The sequence below is a fragment of the Apteryx rowi genome, unplaced genomic scaffold (genome assembly GCF_003343035.1).
Source record: "Apteryx rowi isolate R43461 unplaced genomic scaffold, aptRow1 scaffold_181, whole genome shotgun sequence".
In the NCBI taxonomy this organism is placed as follows: Eukaryota; Metazoa; Chordata; class Aves; order Apterygiformes; family Apterygidae; genus Apteryx; species Apteryx rowi.
The window spans coordinates 1285901-1310133 of NW_020448097.1; the positions used below are offsets into that span (position 1 = coordinate 1285901).

A 24233-nucleotide genomic window follows, 5' to 3' on the forward strand; every position below is an offset into this window, starting at 1 on the left:
TGCATAGCTGCTTAAAGCATCTGTATGTAAACTGGATATCCTGGTCTTGGATCCTAGCAGTATCTGCTTTATGGGCTCCAATGTAACACGATATTTAGATTAGAGGATAAAGTATATATTACAGTATTGGCAATTCAGTTATGAATTGAGCTTGTGGATTGCAATAGCAGTGCTGCTGTAAAACATAGAAAGGGTTTGACTCATATCGTGGCTTCTTTCCTCATTTAAGAATCTTCTCCAAGCGACGATTCCATAATTTCACCCCTGAGTGAAGATTCTCAGGCTGAGACAGAAGATGTTTTTGTGTCTCCAAATAAACCACGCACTACTGAGGATCTATTTGCAGTCATTCACAGGTGATCTAACGTTATTGTAAGCAGAAACTCTAAAATGCAACCCTGTTCTCCTAAATTGCACAATCACCCCCTAATAATAGCTATCGCATGATTATTCAGTGGTTAAGTCTGTCTTGTCCAGTAGCTGGTGTGGTGCTGTGACTCACGCAAAAGTATCCCAGCTAGTGCTGGTCCTGGAAGTACTGTAGTCTCTTTGGTGCCTCACCTTGAAAGTACAAGGGTGACCTAATACAGTCCAGAGGTAGCTACGCGAGTGGCCGGGGTGGGGTACAAACAGAGGAGCATGGGTCTGCCCACATCTGTCCATGTGGATATGCCTCTCATGTGAACAGATCTTTTGCTAAATTGGTTGAAACATGGAGATTACTTTTTTCAGTAAGCTACATCTGCTCTTTTTTAAGGCCCCATGACTTCAGTCAGGTTTATTTGTCAGATTTCCAGGAAAACCTCTGGTTGGGATGACAACTGCATGATAATTGCTGACTTAATATGAAATTCTTCATCTCAGTTTTCTCTGTCCTGAAACCACTTTCTTTATTTTATTGTGTTAATTTCTTAAAAGGCAGCTTTTAAAAGTTGCTTGATTTTAACCTTGTTGGTTTGCACCCTGAGCATCTTTATGGCAAGCGTAGGATGCTTCACAAATACCGTTAGGCTGTTCTCTCTAACAAACATACATGTCTCTAAAGGAAGGGACCCACAGTACGCATCAGCTCTGTTCTGATGAGCAAGCAGTTGCTTAAGAGAAGGCATCTCTCCAAATGTAGCATATTTTGTATTCAGCTGATATTTGCTATCACAGCTGAAACGATGCTGCAGTTTTCTAATATTGAGCAGGTTACAATGAACATTTGGCTAGCCTAAGAGTCTGTGTATATCGTTGTCTTTATAAAGTGCTGGTTGTGCGTAAATTGTTTTGGAAGAGCTGGGGGAGGTTGAAATGGACTCTGTGACTCAGTGCCTCATTCATTGCACAGGAGTTATTACTGTTTAAAGTGCTGTCAGTCACTGCTAGCCTTCAATATTTGACAATACGGATTAAGAGAACTCTAGCTGATATCAAAGCATGGTGAGTCTGTAAATCTCAGGTGAGCATTGAGTGTTAGTCTATGAAGATAACACAAGAATGTGTGGGTTTTTGTATTTTTACAGATCAAAAAGGAAAGTTCTTGGGAGAAAGGATTCTGGAGACCTTTCTGTAAGAAACAGATTGAGAGCTTCATCTGGGAGCAGCAGCCAGCCACCTGCCAGCAGCACATTGCCCACCAGCACCGTGCCACCCCCCAGCAGTGTGGGTACTCCCACAAGCAGCCAGAGGTCCCCCGGGCTTATATACAGGAATGCCAAAAAGTCCAACACATCTAATGAGGAGTTTAAACTGCTGCTCCTAAAGAAGGGCAGTCGGTCTGACTCTAGCTACAGGATGTCTGCCACGGAGATCCTGAAAAGCCCCATTTTGCCCAAGTCTCCCGGAGAGCTGTTGCTGGATGCCCCTCAAAACCCGGAGGAGTCGCCCCAAGCAGCCAGCCCCGATGCATCATCCCCGCTTTCTCCGTGCTCCCCGAGAGTCAACGCAGAAGGATTCTCCTCCAAGAGCTTTTCCATGTCGGCGTCGTCCAGAGTGGGGCGCTCCCGGGCGCCTCCGGCAGCCAGCAGCAGCCGGTACAGCGTACGCTGTAGGCTGTACAACACGCCGATGCAGGCTATCTCTGAAGGAGAGACGGAGAATTCGGATGGCAGCCCTCACGATGACCGATCTTCTCAGAGTTCAGCATAGGCTGCGGGAGCTCCCGAGCCCCACCGCGGACTGTGAAACATGTAGAACGCTGAAACCACTTTGGTTATGTAAGGATGTGAATATTAGAGGCCAACGCTGTAGCAGTCAAAAAAATTGCAGGGCAATATCGATGCTTAAATGTGCTTGTGTTTATAAGACACTGGGGAAACAGAGGAGTAAAGCTGTAGCTATTTATTACTTTACATTTTCTAAAAGTAGAAAGATATGCTATGTCTAGTCTGTTTTCTTTTAGCTTCATTTGATTTATTCCACTCTCATTTCTGTCATCACTGTAGATTTCAAGGCTATTCACTTTTCATAGAGTTAAAAGCAACTTTTTGTTTTTCCAGAAGCTGCCCATCTAGAAACAAATCCCTCACTGTAGTGCTTCCCTAGGGAAAAAAAAAGAAAAGAAAATGCTCTTGAGGATTGGTATTTTTCTACACTAAAACGAGCTGAAACAAAATTTAGAAGAAATTAACAAAACATATGTAAATACCATATTTTTGATAAAAATCTGTAAATAGAATTATCAAAAAGTGGACATGTGGCAAATGATTTACTGCATAACAACTTTGTTTATAAAAGACAAAAGAAGTCAAATGTAATAACTGTATTCTGTGAATACCATTTTCATATCAAACATAATACTTACATGGCCACCAGTAACCACTTTTGGTGTGATAAGCCTCAAAAGCGACATTTAACAGTTGAAAGAAATTCTCGATGTTAGTTAATGAAATGTAAAGGCTCAGATCAGATTCAAGGAACCATTTGTCTTTCGAATATGCCTCCAAAGGAGCTAACTGAAAAGTGCAGCTGTGAGTTTTAACATGATAATTGGTTGGGAAGGCAAGCATGCTTCTGATGGAGCAAAGTCATTTCTAACACAGAGCCCCTAACAGTCCCATTTGACAGTGTCCCTTAGGCCTTTATTCTAATATGGATTGCTTTAGAAAGAATAGATAAGAAGAAATAGTACTTATTTTCATATTCTTATTAGGCTATTGGGATACATAACACAGTCATAACCTGGTAACTATAATCGTTAAACATGATTAGTTTCTGGTTCTTAAAGGAAACAAGTAAATTATAAGCATGCAACAAGCGCTTTCAATTTATCAGTAAATATCTGCAATGAGTTTTCAGTGAAGCTTTCTCTTTGTGCTGATGAGATTCATGCTACCTAAATATTTACAAAAATGACACTGTGAAAATGTAGCTGGGAAATAGGTATGTGTACGCGTTATTTATATTCATTGTTAAACTGGGAAGGGGAAAGCTCTGGTTCATTATGCCAGCCACATACAGTTTGGATTTTGTCTGGGTTTACCAGAAAGGCTGAACAGGGTGGGGGAATGGGATGGGGTGGGAAAGGAGACAAATCAAAGCAACTGCTTTGGTAAAAATGAAGGCAGGGAAATAAAAGCTGAATTACTTGAAGTTATTTGAATTTTCTTGTCTTAAAACTGAAAGAACGTGCAAGTGAGAACCCACGAGTTGCTTTACACTTTTAATTGTTTAAACAAATTAAAGCCAATAGGCCTGATTCTCCTTTGGGCCACCATCATTTCCAACGACGTAGCCCCATCTATGCTACTCAGAGAACAAGGCCCTCTTTGTCCAAAATTTATGCAGTTGGTGATGATTGCTATAGGATAAGCTTTGTAATACAGGAATGGTTAGTGCAGAGAAAATAGTGCAAGAAGGAATGTGGTGTGCAGTAGGACAGAGTGAGTAGGATGGCAGAAAGCGCGTACTTTGGTACTAAAGAAATCAACTGAAAGCTGGCTTCAAGTATAAGTAAATGATCGGGAAGCGGGATGTGTGAAATGGGTTTTTACTGTTCTTTGTTTTTTATCATGTAAAGCATAAAGCTGAGAGTTTTCAAAGCAGGCAAATCATGTTTTAAAGAGGAAGGTTTTACTTAAAATTGTTATGATTTTGAAAAGTTTGAGCAAGGTAGAATGGTTTAACAAATCCTGAATGTTATTTCCCATTAGATTATGTCTGATTTCATGTAGTGTTTACCACAAGAAATATAAAATTCAGGGTTTCCTACCGTCCTCCTGTGTAGTCTGATTGCATTTGGTATGCAAGATAGAATCACTATGCATGTGGTATGTGTGTCGGGAAGAGGGGTGGAAAATCAGTTCAAGGGCTTCAAAATCAGGAAGTCTAAAATAGCATTAAAAAAAGTAAGTAAGTGGGGTAAGGTTTTGGAAAGAAAAGGCTAGTCTCATTAATAGCTTAGTTAAGAAAATAAGTCTAAACACAAGTGAAATGAATGAATGAGAATGTTTTAATAGGAAATGTTTAGCACAAAACAAAACAATTCCTGGAGAACATGAGTAAAGGAAGTTTAGATATTGGGCAGAAAATCCTTAGTCTGTCATCTCCAGTCATTCTCCTTAAAAATTTTAACAGGAGCACTTTTATAACATGCTTATTCTTGAAAGTGTTATATGTGCTTTAAGAAATCACTCTAAACTTTAAAGAGAAAACAGCTGAAAGAGCTGTTTGATGACATCACTTTTTATTACCAATTGACAGTTTCACAGCAATACCATATATAAATATATATACATTGTAAAAAAAAAAAAAGGATTTTTGACTTGAATGATGAGGCAGGAGGATATGAAATGTGACCACAGAACAATCACATGAAAATATAATTTTACTTCTTTTAAAATCTGAGAGGTTTTTTCCCTATTTTATATTTAACAGATTGTAGCCCAAATAAAGACGGATTGTAAATCCACTCTGAAGAAAAGAATTCATAACAAACGCGGGAGTCGGAGAACCCAAGTGAAGGGAGCCCCCTTTAGTGATGCAGGTGTGCCTTTAAGGCACGAGAGGACAAGCTGTAGAACAGAAGGACCCTCACCCACACCTCGACACAGGGTACAGGGCGTACAGGAGGTAACTAGGGAACCACCATTTCAGCCGATTGTTCCGTTGTTTGCACTGATGTTGTGGAAATGATTTTCGAAGTTATACAGCTGTGTTTTCTGAAAAATAACATTTCTCCCTTTTTTCTTTTTGTGGCAGCATAGAGGACATGGAATAGTTGTAGCAAATAAAGCATACGTTTGCTTTTGCCAAAGGTCAGTGATTGAGTGCATTTGCTGCAATGGTGGCAGATATAGAGAAATACTGTAGGTTATGACTTAAAGAATTAAAAAAAAAAATTAAGAAGGTTACAGTGTAACTATTTTGGTACTAGCACCAGTTCATGCTGGCAGAAAAGACAATGGTTTATGGACTTGCATCCATTTTGTATTTTTGTAATATTTGTAAATATGAACTTTTTAAATTGTTGCAAAGATGGTTTCTTTTGTAAAATGTTTTCAAAGTTTACATTAAATCCAAGCCTTTGTATATTTTAGAGCTGTGCAACACTTTAAGTCTTGTATTTATTTTTAGTAAAAACGGTGACAGTTTCATTGTGAACCCCTCTCAAAAAATGTGTTGGAAAAGTTTGACTACCTAGAAAGTGTGTATAGAAACTGCAAATAAACGTGATTGCAATTAAATCATATGTTCTCTTTATTTTCTTGTAATGAAATGTTAAGTCTAATATGCAGACTAAAGGTATGGCATTTCCAAAGGTACATCTCAGTGCATTACATATTTCAAACCATTTAATTTTCTTTTTCACTTCCAATTTTTTCATAGACAAAGCAAGAGAAAAATCTGTATCCAATCAAAACTGTCATTGACTTTGTAATTTTACCCACACATCCAACTTTGCCAGAATATAAAGACTGCTGGATTTGCCCAAAATCTCTTAGGGGAAGAAGAGGATAAGCAGGAAAGAAAGGAAGCTGGGATGAAAAATAATGGAAAGACTACTACCTTATATTCAGCTGAAAGACAAAACCAATTGTAACATTTAAGACCCAAGATATACAGAATCCAGTGACTAAACTTTATCAGATAAAGCAAGCAGTGGTCAAAAGGCAGGCCATAAATTATAAACTTAGAAATGCAAATATTACTCTATTTTAAATTAGTTTGATTTGGGGGAGGTTCAGATGTCTGGACACCAAAGTTGGGTAGTTTAAATGACAAACCCTGCATATCTGTTTTCAAATCAGGTATCTGCAGGAAAAGGGGAAGGGGAGATAGGCAGCATGAAATTTTGTCTCATTTGTCATTTTGAGAGTAGCTATGCAACATTGCATGTGGGTGCTTAAAAGTGCATATGGAAAGAAACCAGAATGTGCAGGTCTAGTGTCTTAGAGCATGTGGAAAAAAATCATCATTGGGGAATGCAGCCGAGCTATTTGCAATTATGCCTTGCAAGCATATCAAGATTTCCCTTATGGGTGTGGTGCTAAAGTCAGGTCCAAGTGGGAATCAGCTTACCTAACATTTGTTTTAACCAGATGGTCAAGTAGTTAATGATTATATAAATCATTTGTTGTTGTATTATGTGCCTCTCCCAATCCAGAAATACAGATAAGCAAGAACTGTAGGAAGAGCTCAGCCCATGATGGTAGGCACCATCTGTTTTTCATTTGCTTGCAGCACGCTTGTATATTTTTTCACGCTCAGTGGAAGAGAAGATTAAACACTAAACTATAAAAGAAATACCCATTGCTTTTTTATATATACACACAGAAATCACTGCAACTCTTTAGAACATATGCAAAATCAGTGACTTTTGTAGTCTTTGCAAAATCCAGGCTTGGGTGTGTACTTTGGGGTACCTGTACATGGCCTAAGTCAGGCCCATGCAGTCACATAGAAACTACATACTAGAAGTAGTATAGCTGCATATACAAGCTCTTCCCAAGTTGTTCCATCCTGCTTCTCAACAAAGCATCCCATCATGCTATGCAGATATATATAGATAGATAGATAGATAGATAGATATGGAATGTATACATCAAGAAGAGTTAAGTCTTTTTTTTTTCCTGAAGATAATAAAGCACATGGCTGTTAAAATTTAGATGCTACATTTAAATTTTTGGCCCCTTTGACACTCCCCCCACCCCCAAACGATCCCAACCTTCCTACAGTCTTCCTATTGTGTTCTCAATGAGTTGGCAACTGAGGCCATCAAAACAGGCAACCAAGTGGGGCGGGCCTCCTTGAGTTAGTAAGTGTGGGGCATGTCTTAATTCCCATTTCTGGTTGGCACTTATATCAGAACTAAAGAAGAGGCGTTCAACCACAATACAAATCCCATTTCAGAGAAGGGACTAATGGAAGAATTCTTTGCAAGTAGCGAGTATTTGTCCCTGCTCTCAGTAGTACTTCTGATCATTTTATCTGCTGCTCTGTATACAATGTTGTGTCCAAGAAGCAAAGACTGGAAGCTTCCCAATTAAATGGCTTGACCACTGGATTACAGCTATCCATCTTCCTGATTCTTCTCCTGGTGAGAGACTCTTTATAGAACAGCACTGCATCTTCAGTGGACAAAACAGACCATTCTGCGGGCAAGCAGTTAGGCTGTTCTTCCAGGGAGTACAACATGCAAATTCCCACTACCCAGTGAGTTTTCTATCCATCGAGCTATTCTAGCAATGGGCAGCAACAGGCAGCACTACTGTTTTAATATTGCTGTTTTAAATTCAGCCTGTGAGAAGCCCAGCCATTTCAGTGAGGGGCACTCTGGATTATCAAATTTGTAAGATCAGGCCTCTCAAAGGGTCTGTCCCATAGAAGCTGAATAACAACAGGCCACAACAGTCACAAGGATATGCACAGTGCACATGGGCAATCAGGGAATTTTAATATGAATGGCAGAGACACTCAAGAAGATAACAGCACTTTCAGGATTGGGCGTCCACCATGAAAAAGAAAGAAAGGTGGTTTGGGGCCTTTGTTTGGAATGTGGGGGCTTTTAGGAGTTTAAATCCTGTTTCCAGAATGAAAGTCTTTTCTGGATCTGGCCTCTTCATCATTGGTATGTCACATGCCCCCAGTGAGTGGTGCTACACATAGCTTTACAAGTTATTTTCTTAACCAAGTGACAAGCTTGGTCTTTGAAATACTTCACTGTCAACACAGCCACGTTTGGGAGCTCCTGCAAGCAACAGGCATCTATTCTCAACATCTCTTTAGTCAGCTCCTGGGGAAAACCTCTTTCCTGGGAAGAGGGCAGCAGAGTTCTGACTGCAGTTCCAGGACTGATTTCTACAGAAGGACTATGGGCAAGTATTTGACAGACTTTGTTTTCCATAAACCCATTTTCGGTTGCATTGTTTTTCTCCTTTAATTCTTTACTCGGTGACAAAAGTACTAACTGCTCTGATACCTTCCTGGGATTAAAGTCAGGCTGGCAAATTTTAAATTACCCAACTTGTCCCATTTGTATTTTTAACTACTGGCATGTTAGCATTCTCCTGAAACTTTTCTAGTGCCCGACATTATTGGTCAAGGGAATTCTTCAAACGGCTCTCAAATTCTTGAATGCAAGTTATCCAGCTCTGCTGACTTAAAATGTCAGTCTTAATTACTTCAGTAGGAATGGAAAGGTTTTCACCATCTAGCTATATCCCCCAAAAACAAAAAAGAGGAAATATATCTGTAAGGAATCCACATTCCCTAAAATGGGCTCAAGGTCAGGGTAACAAAACAATTAAAAGCAGCTAAATACAATCTTTCTCACTCGCTCCACTTGCATTAGCATTTAAACTTCTCCAGAGTTGGAAAATCACTATCATGTTAAAACAAATTTATCCTATAAAAGATGTCAGCATTCTCAATGAAGTTTTCTACTTTTTCAGAAGATACATTAAGAGGTTGTACAAAACAGCTGACAGAGATGGTAGTGACAGCGCTATGGCTAGATGGCCATGTGTGGGTAGCCTTCATTCTCTTTCACTCTAAACAGGCAGCTACTGGGTTTGGATTTTGTTTGTATTTAACAGAACATTATCCAGCTATGACAGGAATACTTCTTATAATTGCCATTTCACAAAAAGGTCATAAACCATAAACTATTCCTGCAAGGAAATAACTGCCTCTATAGTTCCCTTTCAAGTTCACTATCATTTTCAGCTGGGGCAGGGGGAGAGGCAGGAATTGCTCCCTCAGTTCCAAGAGAAGAGCAACAATGGTCAATGAAATGCCATTTGGCATCAGCTCAGAAGTCAATTCAGACTGTTCATCCATATTACAGCAATATTCTCCATATTTAATTGTAAGATGTTAACTAATGAGGCAGAAAAATAAACCTTTTTGGTAACCGCACCTGAACAAATAAGAGAAGCCTAGCCCTCTAGTAACAGTTTTGTGATAGTTTTGATTTGGAGTTAGGCTGCTTCCTTTTTATAGCACTCGAAAAACACCCATCTACAAAATAAGCAATCATCCAATGAGTTTCCTGTGGAAATTCACACTATAGTTTTTACTGAGACAGAAAATTATGAAGGTAACATAGTAGAAACTGTGGCTTGGCCTGTTTGCTAGCTAGTCACACTGAATCTGAGTCAGTTGGCTTAGCTTTTAGTTCTATTACAAACCTCCAAAGCGGAAAAAAAAAAATCATTGGGTAAAAAAAATTTCTATGAATAAAGAACATTCAAAATCTGAACAAATAAGGCATTCATTTCCTGAGCAATCGAGTTTGTTTATGTATTTAACAAGCTGGTACAGGACTATTACATTACTACTAGCATCTTGTGTTCATCCTTTACCATTAAAAAAAAAAAAGTATTTCTTTTTACTTTCTTCTTTTTAGAAGTACCTCCTTTTCGTGTTCATTATAGGCTTACTGAGTAGTAGTCAGATACCCCTTTTTTACAAGTAATGAATACAAATGGCTTTATGACCACTTTAAAATGTTAGAGAAATGAAAAGGAATCATCTGGAGCCCTTTCTTCGACTTCGTACTTTCACTATTTTTGTGATTTTGATATATAATTTAAGGGCTGATCCAAAGCAAAGTGAATGAAATATAGACCATACCCTCTAAACACTGAGGCGAAACCATATTATCCTAATAACATGATCCAGTTCTGGGCATTTCACATTGCAAAGCCAGCTGAAACATCAAACAAATCCTGATAATGTAAATTTAGTCTGTAATTTCTGTTATTTTCCTCAGCTTAAGGCACAAAACAAGTCTGGGGAGCTATGAAGGCCAATAGTCAGTCTAAAACTTCACTCGCCATTTGAAATGTCTGACAATACAAAATACCAAGTTTCAAACCTGAAAGGAAGAAGTATCAGAAACAAAGTAGAGAAATTCATATTTTGATTTTATTGGATAGAATAACCATAACTAACAGAAAAGATGGCCAACACATTAATTCCAGGAAAGTTCTTTTGAAAACCGATCCAGGAAAAATAAATGCTTTGTAGATCAGGGTTTTTTTTCACTCCTTCTGAAACTGTGACTTCGCTCTGTTAATGCATTAACTATTAGGTGACTCCCCTGTAAAGCCTGCTGCCTATCTCCAACTCCTCCAGTTTTTATTTTCAAATCCATCCTTCCTTTCACATGATTAGTAAGCCACTGAAACAATATTTGTAGAAACGTAGAAGGATGCCTACCACTTGATATCCTCAAGGCAAGACTTTCTAAAACAATACGCTATAACTCAGAACAGAAACGTTATGGCCGCTTGTTTATCAAATAATTCCTTTTAATTTAGCTTGTCTTCTTAAAGATTGTGCTCCTCTTAGCCTTTCCCCAAATATCTTTCTTCTATTAGCTCCTCCAAATACCTCTGCTCCACAAGACTACAGAAACCAGATATCCATACAAACTTTTTCAATGTCTCCTTTCAAATCTAACATTTCTTTATCCTTGTCCTGAATACTTTCTTTACATAGTCATCAGTATCCCCTATCCTTTGCTCCCGTACTTCACTTCTTATCCCACTCCTAACTGTCCTTTTAGCCTGTGTCTCCGTTCCCCGTTCAGTCTTGCCGCCTCCCAAGACCTACCTGTTCCCAAAACATTCTTTTCAGGGTCTGCTTCCTTATTGCCATACAACATGCTGCCCTATCATAAAAGAAGTTTTCCTCTGTTTCTGCAGAATAAAAAAAAAATAGGAAGATAACGGCTTCTGTGCTTCCCTATTACTTGGCCATTCTCCCATCATCTCAAGCTTTATGGGAAAGTGAAGTTCTTAGCTTATTCAATGCTCTTCCAGCACAGTACTTTAACTGTAAAGCATCAAAAAAGCCTGACATGCATTTTTGGGAAGAACCAATTGCACAAGGAACTGGATGTACTGCACTGATGTGATTGTAAATTGGGCTTGAAGATGCCTGTCTACCACCTTGCTCTCAATTTCAAGTAGAGAAAAGGCTTTAAAACCTACTGAAGATCATAAGAGGATAAAGAAAATAATTAATCCTTCAGGTCTTCTCAAAATACTTATGAGGAAATAAGGCTAAGTCTATAAATAGTCCTTTTATATATACATAATTATTACAAAACTTTCTCACAGATAAGCAATTAGCTGCATACACTATAGCTATTCCACCTTTCTCACCAGTACTGGAAGCAAATAGAAACACTGCTAAATGACAAAGAAAAGACAGCTTTTAAATCTTTCAGAATTCTGTCTGACCTGAATCTTTCAGATATGAGCTTTAAACTATGAAAATAGAAAGTGATACGCTTACAAATGTTTGGTAGAAAGTTTAAGTACATCCATATAAAAATGAATCAAAACTTGAGTTAATCAAAAACCAGGCACCTTGTTTTGTTTTTTAAAAAAAAACTAGTTCACCAACATGAAATCTGAGGAGCAACAGGAGGATCTCTCTCCTGCTGATAATTCATCAATGTTAGAACCCTTTCACAAAGTCGAAACAGAAAGTCTCTTATTTGATAGGACCACATGGCATTTACAGCATGAACCATTTTTACACGTTTGGAAGCTGACTTTGAGGTAACAGCGCATTGCAGTAGATGGCTTAAATCACCGAAAGTGAATCTGAAGTGATCTGGTGGTTCACCAAATGTGAATCCATTCCCCTGTTCCTGGGAGAGCGAGGAGCCTGCCAGAAACCAGCTGCCTTTAGCCAGGGATGGGCCAGCAGGGAATATGGCAGGGCCGCAAAGACAAGTACAGAAAAAGCCATCAACAGGCCGCATTACTCTCCTAGCACAGGGAGAGGCCCGGCCCCGGCGCGGCCGCTGCCGCAGCGGGGCAGCCCCGGGCGGCGGCCGGCCCAGGGCGCCGCCGAGAGGCACGGCCCGGCATCGCACCTCCGGCGCCGGGGCGGGCGGGGGCGAGGCCGCGGCCCCGGGAGCGGCGGGCGGCAGAGGGAGAGGGCGGCGCCGCCTCCGCCCACCCGGCTCCCGTTTGCCAGGCGCGCCCCTGTGCCCAGCGCGCAGCCGCACTGCCTCAAAACAGTTTGTTGCTCACGTCGGAGAAGCCGCTTCCGTTCCCAACGCCGCATTCCGGCCACACCTGCCTGTGCCGGAGCCCCGGCTCGCTCCGCCGCCCTGCCCGCCCGAGACGGACCCCGCGCCCCGCCAGCCATGTCCGCCGAGGGTAAGGCTGCCGGCCGCCGCCGCTCCGCCGCGGCCGGGCGGACGCGCTGGGAGCCGCCGGCGCCTACAAAACGCTCCCTCATCGTCCGCAACGGCCCCAACGCTCCTCGCGGAGCCGGCCAAGCCACGCCTACGGGGCCCGCTCCCATTGGCCGGCCGCGGCGCGGCGGGCCGCTGCCGTTGGCTCTCCCTGCTGCCCGTCGGCGCCGCGTCGCTGGCGGAGGGGGCGGGAGGCGCGCGCGGGCGGTTGGAGGTGCCGCGCGGGCTGTGACTGCGGGTGGGGGTGGGGGCTGGTACCGTTAACGGTCTGGGCGTGCGCCGCGGCTTTGGGGGAGGGGGCGGGCGGGCGGCTCGCCTCGCCTCGGCTCGCCTCGCCTCGGCTCTTCCCTGGCGCGGCTGTGCGGGAGCGCCCGGGGCTGCGCGTCCGCGCCCCTACGGGCTCCCGGCTTGCCCGCAGTGCTCAGGTCTTCCCTGGGGGCACGCTACCCCCAAGGCGTCTCTGCACCGTCGCTCCTTCCACAGCCAGGCCAAACACCGCGGCGTAAAGCGTGCGAGAGGCCCGAGGTGGGGGCCATGCTTGGTTCTGCGCCTGCGGGGGTAGAAGCAAGTGTCTTTCAGTGAAGTTACGTACAGCAGTGTGGTAAGAAGAGGTAATGTGGCGGTCAGAATGCAAAGCGTGGTTACCTCATGGGACACGGCCAGTAGGTGACAGCAGCAGTTGCGTAAATTGCCGTGGGGAAAGTTTTAACTGTCTTCAGTCTTCAAATGGCGGGTGAGCGTCCTGATGAATGGGGAGACTTTGCTGAAGAACAGCAGTGTTTCAACCCTGGCAGGCCCCTAAGTCTGCAGTTGCTTAGATACAAAATCTGACTACCAATGGCGATGGGTAATGCTGCCAAAAGTAAGACCTATCCGATGGTTTTTCAATATGAAGACCCAAGGTCTAGCGTAACTTATGTATTTTAGACCTGTATGGATTTTATTAAATACTAAAGCAGGTATATTTGTGTGGACTACATACTAATACTTCAGCTTGCACTCCCAAGGAATAATGGTTATATAGCCTCACATCAGCCTAAACTCATTTAACTTGTCATTGCTATCACAGCCCCAACCTCTATGCTAGTCAAGAGGTTCCAGTTGCCTCTTGTTCTGATGGCCAAGATGCTTCTGTTCATGGTTCAGGGAGCTTTTCTGGCTAAAACCTAATTTTATTTTTGGTTGAGGAAGGTTTTGGCCGTTTCACTGCACAATTGCACAAATGTCAGTGCCAACATGAAGTAAAGGCATGGAACTGAGAGGTAAGAGGGTGGGAACAGAGCAGTCCTGATCCAGTCCTCATCAAGTAAATGTAGCATGTAGTGTCTTGCATGTCTGTTCCTTTTCCATTGGCCTCTGTAATTTTTCAATCTCTTGATAGACTTTGGCTGTGATTTAGTAATCTGAGAAATATTAACCTTTCCTAAATTCCTTGGCAGTAAAAAAGAGGTGCTGTTAAAAATATTCCTCAGTTAGAGATACAGTATGATCTCAAATCTCATTAAACATCAGGAAATCCTTTGTGTGGCTTGTTTTACCTTGAGTTTCGATCTTATTAGCCTCTTGATAATCCAAGTATGAAACTTAAAGCCACAGGAAATACGGTTTCATTATACTGCTGCTAAACATAGTAATTGGTTTGTATTTGCTCAATATATGATCCCAGTTTCTTAATCTGTTGTAAATTTCAGTCATGAAAATTCTGAGTACAGAACTCTAAATTCACTATTGTTTAAGTGTTCAGAAAATGTTAATAAGTATTTTATCTCTTGTAAGGTATTCTAGCATTGTGTTACAGATAAGTAACTATCTAGATTAAGGACAAAATTATCAGAAGTATGCTAAATTCAGGGACCCACTTTGAGATGGATGGTACTTAATTTTTCTGAGTGCAGTACTTGGGCATCTTTATAAAATTTAGTGTGTTTTGTACATAGTTCCCATTGCTGTCAGTTGCATTTGGGAGTATGGAGATTGCATTTGCAGAAGGATAGAGATGTGTCTAACTGAATGCCTAGAAAACGAAGAACAAACACTGGCTTTCTGTGAAAAGTTTGATTTTAGTGATTTTGCTAGCAGTACACAGGAGCTCTGTTGTAGTGGCTGGGATAGAATTCAGTACTACTTGGCGCTCTTCAGCTCCTTAAGCCCCTTAGATCATCCACTCTCTTTTTGCAGTTCCATACCTCATGATTACCCACATTTCTGCTTCCGCAATAAATGCGGGCATTCATCAGGTAATGTCTGACTCAGTACAAGCCCTTCCTTATCCCACTGGCATATGTGGTATGTTTAATTAGTAATGTACTTGGGGAAGGAAAAGTAGTCAACTGTCTTCACGCTTCAGCTGATGCATCACTTCTGGTTGTACTTCTGTACTCACAGCTTTGAGTATAATAGTACACTGAAATATAAGGACTATCTCAATTATGTCTGCAGTGAGGTTGAATTAATGTTGTAAATGATTACTTGAAGCTAGGTTGAGATGATGACTTCTTTTAGTGGCAGCATGATGCTATTGTCCCTGTCTTCCCCTTGCATTAGTTCCATTTCTTGTTTTGGCCTAAGTGGTCATAAATCAAACAGGATCTAGACATGGTCCAAGTTAATGCTAGCTATCTTTGCTTTTGCAAGGTAGTTTTAACCCAGATCAGTTCTTTAATATACATCCTTTATTTCTTTGATTAGGGTTGCTTTGCTTGATTTGTTTTGGAATGTGATTTGTAGAGGATACAAAGTGAGGGTTTTTTAATTAATTTATTATTTTTTTCAAGTTCATCTTTTCTGCTTCTCTCCCCACTAGCTGAGACCTTCCAACCCTTCCACTTGGGTTCCTGTCTAATGTCTCCTTCTCCTGGACACAGAGGAGAGTGCAGAAAAGGAATTGCTTCCAGACAGTCAGTTTCTACCTAGTGATCTGTCAGCCAGGAGAAACCATCCCAGGGAAGAGTCTAATAATCTGCCCAAGATGGATTAGAAAATTTGGAAAACATAGCAAATACTTACTAACCTGGTGTTAATTGGTCATTTGCACACTCTGACTTTTCAGATATTTATAACTTGATAGGTTCATCTTTTAGAATAGAAAAGGTAGGTCCCAGATTTAAGGTAAATGGTTCTCCTGTGTAAAAAGTTTTGTTCAAAAGCGTTCAGAGATTGGAAATTTTCAATTAAGGGATTGTAGTGTTTGATTATCCTTGAGTTTCTTCTGAAAAATGTGTAGGCTGCTTTCCCTCCTTACCCTGCAAATGTTCACAAAATATATTAATCCAGGAAAATTCATCTCAGATGTTTGAAAATAGCAAAATTGAGGGCTATGATTGGAGCCTTATACCTGGAAGAATTAGGCTGTGGAAACTTTTCAGTTCTGTGTGTGAGGTCAGTGTTTCATTAGTAATTTCCAGAATAGTTTCTCTGCAGCAGTCCAGCTTTGAAATCTTTCAAAAAAAAATTTTTTTTTTTAATATCTTTCTCAAGATGTTTTATATCAACCTCTTTTTATTACTAAATGATCCTTTTTTTCTCTGTTTTTGTTTATGTTGCAGTTTAGTCAGATAAAGAGAAACAGAACTATTATCTGTTTGAACTCTTTTCACCAAAGCATATACTACTGTACTTTGATTTGGGGATAGGTTAAGGAGCAGTATCAAAAAGGTAAGCAGTCATTTGGCTGCTGGAGGCTATTGACCAAATGACAGAGCTTCCAAAGTTGATCATCAGATTTTCAAGTCATAATGACTTTTAAATATATTTCTCTATTGGTTACTGGAAATAAATTCTTTATGATACTTGTTTTTATTTTGCTGGATAAAAGCAATAGCTTAGTGTATAACTTCTGAGGCAGAGCTAGATATGTAGTTGAACATTTTGCTTGTAAATCACTAAGAAAGCTAGGCCTGAATTTAAGTACCTTTTGCTTTCTACAAAGAGCTGCTACCTGATGGTTTTGTGCAGAAGCGAAGAAGAGCTCTTGCAGAAAATAATGCTGAAAGGATCCTAAATAATGAGCATAAACAGTTGTTAAATTAGAGCACCGTCAGTCTTGGAATCCAAAGTTGGTCGTTTCACAACACCATTCTGTCCACAACTAGCTTTCTGTACAGTACAATTTTTATGAGCTCTACCTTAGATTATAGCACCTTACTAAAAGTTACTTTACTAAAAATAATTTGTCGTATTCTATACTGTATAACCCAGAGCATGCATTGAGTCTGAGCAGGAAATTTGTTTAGTGATGTTTTCTAAATTTAAAATGACTGTCATTTCAGTTTTCTAACAGAAATTCAGAAATTTCTTAAACTGACAATTTATTGCAATAAGTGGAGGAACCAGCCTATTTAGTAAGTCTCATTATAATGTGTAATTCACAGTAAAACCCCTATTTGAACTGTATAAACCTAAAATATTTTTTTTTATTTATAACTTCCTTTAAAGACTTATTGGAAACCTCTAAATATCCATGTCAGGATACCTTGTGTCAGTGGAGTTAATAAGTGCAGTGAACTTGATAATTTTCTTTGTCGCAGGAAATGTGGTTGTATCTTCATTCAAGTCACAAGTTAAAAGTATTTTGATAGCTTTATCTTACTCTGATTTCTGCCCCCCCCACCCCCAAGAGCATGAATTAATCACAGTTTGTGGTTTCTGCTCGAGAGAGGTGGATGTGCATTTCATATTGTTTGGTGCTATGTTTAAAAACGTTGATCTCCCTTGCCTGAATAAGGTATATATGGGACTATAACCTGAGAACTTTTTTTTTTTAACCGGCTAGTATTTATTGACAAATCTTCTAGGCAGAACAGACAAAACATTTTTGAGCTATGAGATGGTGGAGGGTATGGAAGATGGACTGAGCTTTGCTTTTAGTATCAACCAGTTTTCGAAGCTCTCCTGACATTTGATCATACTTGTCTTGGAGCTTTTTTGCCTTTGTCCCATGCTGATTTCACAGAATATCTTATTTTGTGCCTGTTGCTGTATCTGCTGTAGACTTGTGTGACAGTTGCTGGTGTCAGGTAGGCTTGATTTGCCTGCCCTGTTTCCCACAGAACAAAGTACAGCACCTAAGTGAGGTGTGAGATTTGTGGGAAGCATTATGGACACACAGATAATTTTTTTGCATCCTGGAGTCACAGAAATAGCGCACAAGTTGTGTCATTAACTAAATAGATGAATAGCAAGAAGATTGCAGAAACCCAGGTAGGTCAGCTCATAAGGTTACGTGACATATTGATAGGAGAATTTGGCAGAGAGGATTCCATTCACACTTCATTGCAGATGCACTTTTCTCACCTCTCTGTGAAATCGTTCCCATAGATAGAACCCTAAGTGTGTCAACAAAAAAAGTGTTCGTTTTGCTAAAGTCTGTGCCTAAATCAGATTTACAAGTAGTCCTGTTGGTTACTTCTCTACATCTAATTAAAACTGTCCAAAGACTATTCTCTGACCTAGAACCTAAGTGGCATGTCCCAGTTTCTGGCCACACGATTTTTTTTTTTTTTTTTCCCCAGGGTGAGTATGCCCAAACGAGTTTTTACAAGTGGCCTCGTTTACTACTATAAATGTAGCCATTGACTCCAAAATGATTGAGTCTCTCTGAATAGGCCCTTAATTTGGTGAAGCAGTGTTTCCTAATCTGGTGACAGCCAAATCCAAACCCTGCTGTATCAGTTTTTCTGAATTAGATGGAAGTATTAACCAAAGTGAAAAAAATTATGGTCTGTGAAATACAGCCTTTTTCCCCACCTTTTGGTCTCTTGAGAAATTGGAACAGAGGGAAGGGAGTAGGATTTGGAGTGAAATTTTTGTACAAGAGTAAAGAAGCAAACCACTGTTGCACTCATTATACAGTCCTGATTCATCCCTAAAGTTCATTCCATCCTATGCACTGAGTGAGGCAGAGATCCTGTGGAAAATACAGCATGTGTTCATATAATTAGAGTGTCATTATGCATGTGTGCTGGCTGAATTTCAGTTACACTTCCTAACTTAAGTGCTTTAGTGTGTGATTCTTTCCATTAATTTGTTTCATTGGGAATAAATCCCCCTGTCAGATGCCAGATACAAGAATTCTGATACCAGAACATGTTTTCTTGGGAATTGGAAAAACTGGAAAATCTTGGTTAAATGGAAGAATTTGGTCCAGAAGATACGCCTTCAGTGTTTCTGCCTTTCATCCCATATTGAGAACCACTGTCTGATTTGATATGAATATGATGTATGCAGTTAGGATTTGTAGGCTGATTTGTTTCAAATGTCTTCAACGCTTTTATTTATGGAAGAGTAATTTCAAAAACAAATCAGTTGGTGTTTCTTTCCCTGTTGGATGCTTGAATGTAAATAGTAGGGGAATTCTCAGAAGTGCATGTTATCGGCTGTTCTTGTTAAAGCTGGATTCTGTAGGAAGAGTTAGGTACTGAGTATCTTCAGGAATCCCACGCAATAGTAAGCTGCTCCCTCTGCTAGTGCCTGTTAAGACCTTTGTGCTTAAAAGTGACTTCACATTTAAACACTGAACTGAAACCGTTTCTTTTAAATTAAACTGTGGTACAACTCGGATTATTCTAGATATGATAAAAGTACTACAGCTGATACGCAGAATAATATCCAGTCTTATCTATTTCTCTTTCTGTGTATGCTAATAGATTCTGTGAGCGTTGAGGATGATGTTGAAGCAGTGATTATTGACAATTCTGAAGTGGAAGATGGAGAAAATGGACTGTCCACACAAAGCTGCATGTCAATGGAACAAAACGCTGAAGTAAACAGTGATGTTCACCATGTGGCTCAACTTGCATATGGTAATTAGTGTACATTTTTTGTGATCCAATAGTTGATGGCTGATTTCAATGCTGTGTGTTCATGTTGCTGTCTTTGATGTTTTCTGTTACCCCTATCTCTAAAACATGTTTTATTAAAAAGCTAGAAATTGTTTGGCAATGAAGGTAAAAATGAGCTACTTCTTACTTGTTTGCTTCAAAGGTCCTCTTTATTAATAGTGAACTCTCTGAAATATTATTATGTTTAAAAGGAGACTTTCTTACATATACTTAAGAATTAATTAGCTAATGATTAGCATGCAATTTGGAAAATAAATGTCATGGAAGAACCAATCCAAAAGATGAGGCTTTTGGATACTGTCCCATGTAATTCAGTGGAGCACCTGCCATACTGTTGTACGATGGTGGTGGGATGTTTAAGGTGGTAAATTATTAGCTATAAGTAGCCTTTGCTGATAGAATTTTGTCTAGGCTGGTGGAGAACTGTGTAAGACTTCTGAGAGACTTTGATTTTTGGATGCTAAAAAATACAGTGAATTAAAAGACAGTCATATCTGTTGTAAGCATCTAGTAAGTCCAGCAGCAGTATTACAAAGTTAGCAAGGAAAATGCCTGTAATGAAATGATAGTATTTATGATCTTTTTATTCAATCGGATAACTTTATAGAGGTTCTTGTCAGTATTTCTCTTCAGCAGAATCAAGTCACATCTCTGTTTTCTAGTGTCATTAGGTGCTTCTGAAAACTTTCCTATATCTTTTACTTGTCAGTAGAGTATATTTTAATTTTCTTGTACACTTACGTTTGAAAACAAATTTGTGGGGAGAAGGAGAATGGTTTGGATGGTATGCTCTGTTCTTTGGCTCTGTTTAAAAAATGAAAAATCCCAACCAAGAAATTGTCATAGACAGTTACTTGCCTAGGTTTCAGGAAACAAATAATTATTTCATTATCAGCAAAGTGGGTTTTTTTTTTTGTTTTGGGTTTTTTTTGGTAACTTCTAGGCTTACAGCTTCTGTTGTTGTAGATTGCTAGCATTCAGTATTGTCTACTTAATATATGGTATAGTGAGGTGTAGGGCCAAAGCACAACATACTTTTATCTTGCATGTAACTGTTGAACTTAACTATTTGTACAGAAATTTTCTCAGCTTTTTTTTTTTTTTTTCAACCACCATCTTATTGATATCTTTTTTGCAGATCTGGTTCTGTCTGTGCAAACTTGTTTCTCTTAGTCTCATATCTTTTTGCCTACAGATACTGAGCTGACAGAGGAAGCTGAGCATCACTGAGATGCAGAACTATGTCTTTATTCCTCCCCCATGCTGCAGGACATTACCATTATGCTTTCTGCTTATCCATTCATGCCCTAAAACCGGGCAATACTTTAGCTCGCATTTCTATTTAAGTCCTCACATCTGGGTCTAACTCTAGATTAGGGCAGCTAATCAGAAAGCTGATGAGTTTATTCAACACAGCCATAATGAGTGTAAAATGTAATTGAACCAGCTACCTCATGTTTCTTCAGGTGAAGTGGCACTCTGCTTTGGTCTCAGAAAGTACCTTGAATTTGAGGGAGTTTGCTGTGCCTGGGCACTAATCCTGCTGCCTTGCACCCCTTCTACCTTCAACATGCTTTCTTGCCTGTATCAGTGTTTGTTCCACAGAGTGCTGCTAAGTCCCAGACTCTAGTTCTGGGGTGCTTAGATGAGCACTAGCTAGATCTATATGGCAAGGATAGATAGGTGGGGTTAACTGGGAAAGGAAGCAATCTCCAGAGTTGGGTGGAAAGGGGAGGGGTGGGTCAATATTTTAATCTTCACTCAAAAGAACAAATACTGAGCAGTTTTTTCTTATTATTATTCAGTTATTGGTTGTGACTACAAATGACATCAACTACACTAACCTAGCTACTGCAGATTTTCTGTGCAGCATCCTCCAGCTCTGCTACAGGTCTTGTTCAGGCTCTCATCACTTGTATCTGAGTCAATGAAACAGTTTTCTGTTTTGCAAGTGATACTGGCAAATGCAGTCTTGACTTAGCAAGAAATACCTATAGGAGTATTTTCTGCAAAGAAAGATCTCTTTAAGTTTATGGTGTTGAACACACTGCCATTTTTCTATCCTGTCTCTGGCGCTACCTCTTCTAGTATGTAAAACACAAGCTGTTGTCATTGCTTTCAGTGTTCTCTTAGCTTGTCCCCATCCATTGGATTGTTATTCTCCTCATTCACTTCTGAGATGTTCTTTCTTCCTTCCAGGCAGGCCATGAAATTAGTTCCATTATTTTGCAAAAGTAGTAAGTACCTTTGTACTTTTTCTCATGCTGCCCCTTTTACTTGGAGGAACTTACTGTAAGCATCCACAAAGTCCTCCAATGTACTACCTCAACCTGTCCTAATCTCCAAAAAGTCTTCACAGCAGATAGAATGGTTGACACTTGGTGCTGTCTTTTATGCTAGTTAAGTTTTTCTCCTTGTTTCTTTGAACCCTTCCAAGGTATCGTGTAGCTTATTAAGTCTTCTTTGTCTTTTAACATCTTCTGTTGCACAGTTGTTCTTTGTATAGTGCTTGGCTCAGGCTATAGCTAAAATATACAGAAATCAAGGGAAATAGTTTGGTTACTTTTTTGGTTACTTCTTTTTCTTTTCTTAGAGGAGTGTGAGTTTTTTAATTTCTCTTTTTAAAGAGCTGCTTTAGTTCTTTCCTTAAAGTTTGAGGTAGAAACCTGTAAATGATGGACAGGCAGGTTTGGCAATAGAAATGTGCCCTTTATGATACCTGTGAAAGTCCTTTAAGATTTAACAGCCTTCAAAAGGTGGGTTCTGGCAAGGGTGCAGACTTCAAAAGAGTTAGGAGGGAAGAGTGACAAACAGTTTTTGCAGTTCTTTGTTAGAGAGTCTGTATTAGTTTAAGCTGTGTTTTTAGACTGTATAAGTTAAAATGCCAGGGTTCTTCATGCTTTTAAGGAGTGACAGCGATACCTTCTCCAGCTTTCCCCTTGCCTGTGTTCCTGTGGCAAGCTTCAAGCAGCAGCGTTAGAGCCTTATGTTTATACTACACAGGCCAGTTGTACCAAGCAACGTGCAGACTCTCTTAAGAGAAGAGTCCATGCCCTGAAGAACATAGGATGAAGTCAGAATATAAATGAAGGATAACAGGTAAAACATTAAACAAAAGGGAAGAAGCACTATAGAATTGCACTTTTAACCAGTCATTAGCAAATAAAATTCTGTTGGCCAGGACTACAGCATACATGAATCACCCTGTCTCAAATCCTTAGTTTTAGTCTTCTTTCTGTCCCTTTGGAATCAATTTGCAATGTACTGATGGTTTAGCTCTACAGCTAGCTGTTTGTCCAGGATAAAATGAGATAAGCAGTCTCCTTCAAGATGCAACAATATATATATATATGTGTGTATATATTTTTTTCTTCCAGTCGATTATAGAAAAAATTATTTAGTCTGCCAAAGTCTTCAGAGCCTTTAAAACTAGGTATATTCCAGTTTAAGTTTGTTTGCAGCTATACATGTCAGTTAAAATTTATCAAATGTTGTTAGATGAGGTGTTTGGGTGTTTTGTTTTTCTGTTTTTGTTTTTTCGCCAAGATGATAGTTCTAAATGTTGCTTGGATGTTACTTGGATGTAGCAGTGAGTGATGGCTTCTGTGTGCCAGGCCATACATATTTAAGAGGTGGGGGCATTTTGTGTACCAGTTGTGAGCAGCTCATGTTTGAGAATCCCCACTCTACACTGTTGGCTCATCAGAGGAGAGGGCAGGACCAGATCTTTTTCATTGCACAGTCATTTGGTGACAAAACCATAGGAAAAAAAAAAACTTGTAAGAAGGGTGGGAAAGGGACAGGTGAGGACTAAGCAAACATGGTTCCCACAAATAGTGGGAACCATGTTTTGCATTGTGAGTGCATTGCCTGAATTTCAATTTGTTGGTTTTGTTGGGGTTTTGAATTTGCAACTTAATATAGTTGAACATGGAGGTGGGAATTGAAAATCAACAGTGAAAAGCAAGGCAAACGAAAATGGAGGCTGGTGAGAGTTTGGAAGGATGTTAATTTCAGTCTACCAATTTCAGACCTAAAGAAATTGGATTAATAAGTGTTTAATAATATGGTAGTAAACAAATCTCAAGTAACCAAGTGATCTGAAATTAAGAAATGGGTGACTGTGCATGTTTTTCTAGTCAAATGTTTAATTCAGTGACAGAAACCTGCTGATGTGCTTTGCTTTCTTTCCACTTTTCCAGGAAGCGAAGGCTTATCCATGCTGGCTGAACGAGTGGTATCACAGATGAGCCATTCTGCAAGTATGCAGAGAGGAAATGCTCACAACCCTGAGAAAATGGATTATGTGTTTTCACATAATAAAAGAAAACGACTTGCCCCTACTCTAGTGGGACAGAATGTGGTATGTGTAGCCAAACAATAGTCCTTTGTTTTGAGGCCAGTACAATGCTATTGGAGATGCCATTTCTTCTCTTTGCCCATCCTCATTCCCTGAAATCACTGTGAAGAAGTGTGAAGTGGGATATCCATGTAGCGCCTGGAAGCATTTAGCAAGGGTAAAACCTTGTGCTGGATACAGTACATGTGTATAAAAACAGCTAGTCCAAACAGGGAAGTAACTTGTACTGATTTCCCATGTGGATGCTCTTATTTAGAAGTAAATATGTCTTTGTGTAAATTAGGATAATAGAGTTGAAACTTAATGTTGAATAAGGATTTGCCTCCATCAGCAGTTCTGTCCAAGGACAGATTGCATACATTCTGCCAGTTGTACAATTTTTTAACTC

General features: G+C 39.9%; 2 protein-coding genes across 8 annotated transcripts in view; both read left to right on the forward strand.

The window, feature by feature from the left end:
* Window positions 1-2133, forward strand: part of NHS (NHS actin remodeling regulator) — a gene marked incomplete at its 5' end in the record, with an annotated part of 267449 nt that extends 265316 nt beyond the window's left edge. The window contains 2 exons of the mRNA XM_026061518.1: window positions 230-356; window positions 1509-2133. Of these exons, the coding sequence (XP_025917303.1) occupies window positions 230-356; window positions 1509-2133 (752 nt within the window). The remainder of the gene's footprint in view (window positions 1-229; window positions 357-1508) is intronic.
* A 10277-nt stretch (window positions 2134-12410) lies between these two features.
* Window positions 12411-24233, forward strand: part of BEND2 (BEN domain containing 2) — a 29106-nt gene continuing 17283 nt past the window's right edge. Inside the window, exons 1-4 of one of the 7 annotated variants that reach the window (XM_026061505.1) lie at window positions 12959-13257; window positions 15450-15736; window positions 19291-19446; window positions 23688-23848. In XM_026061505.1, the coding sequence (XP_025917290.1) occupies window positions 19383-19446; window positions 23688-23848 (225 nt within the window). In that variant the 5' untranslated portion in view covers window positions 12959-13257; window positions 15450-15736; window positions 19291-19382. Of the gene's footprint in view, window positions 12609-12958; window positions 13258-13321; window positions 13380-15449; window positions 15737-19290; window positions 19447-22488; window positions 22585-23687; window positions 23849-24233 lie in introns of those variants that run through there. The other 6 variants (XM_026061502.1, XM_026061500.1, XM_026061503.1 and 3 more) reach the window with 6 other exon arrangements.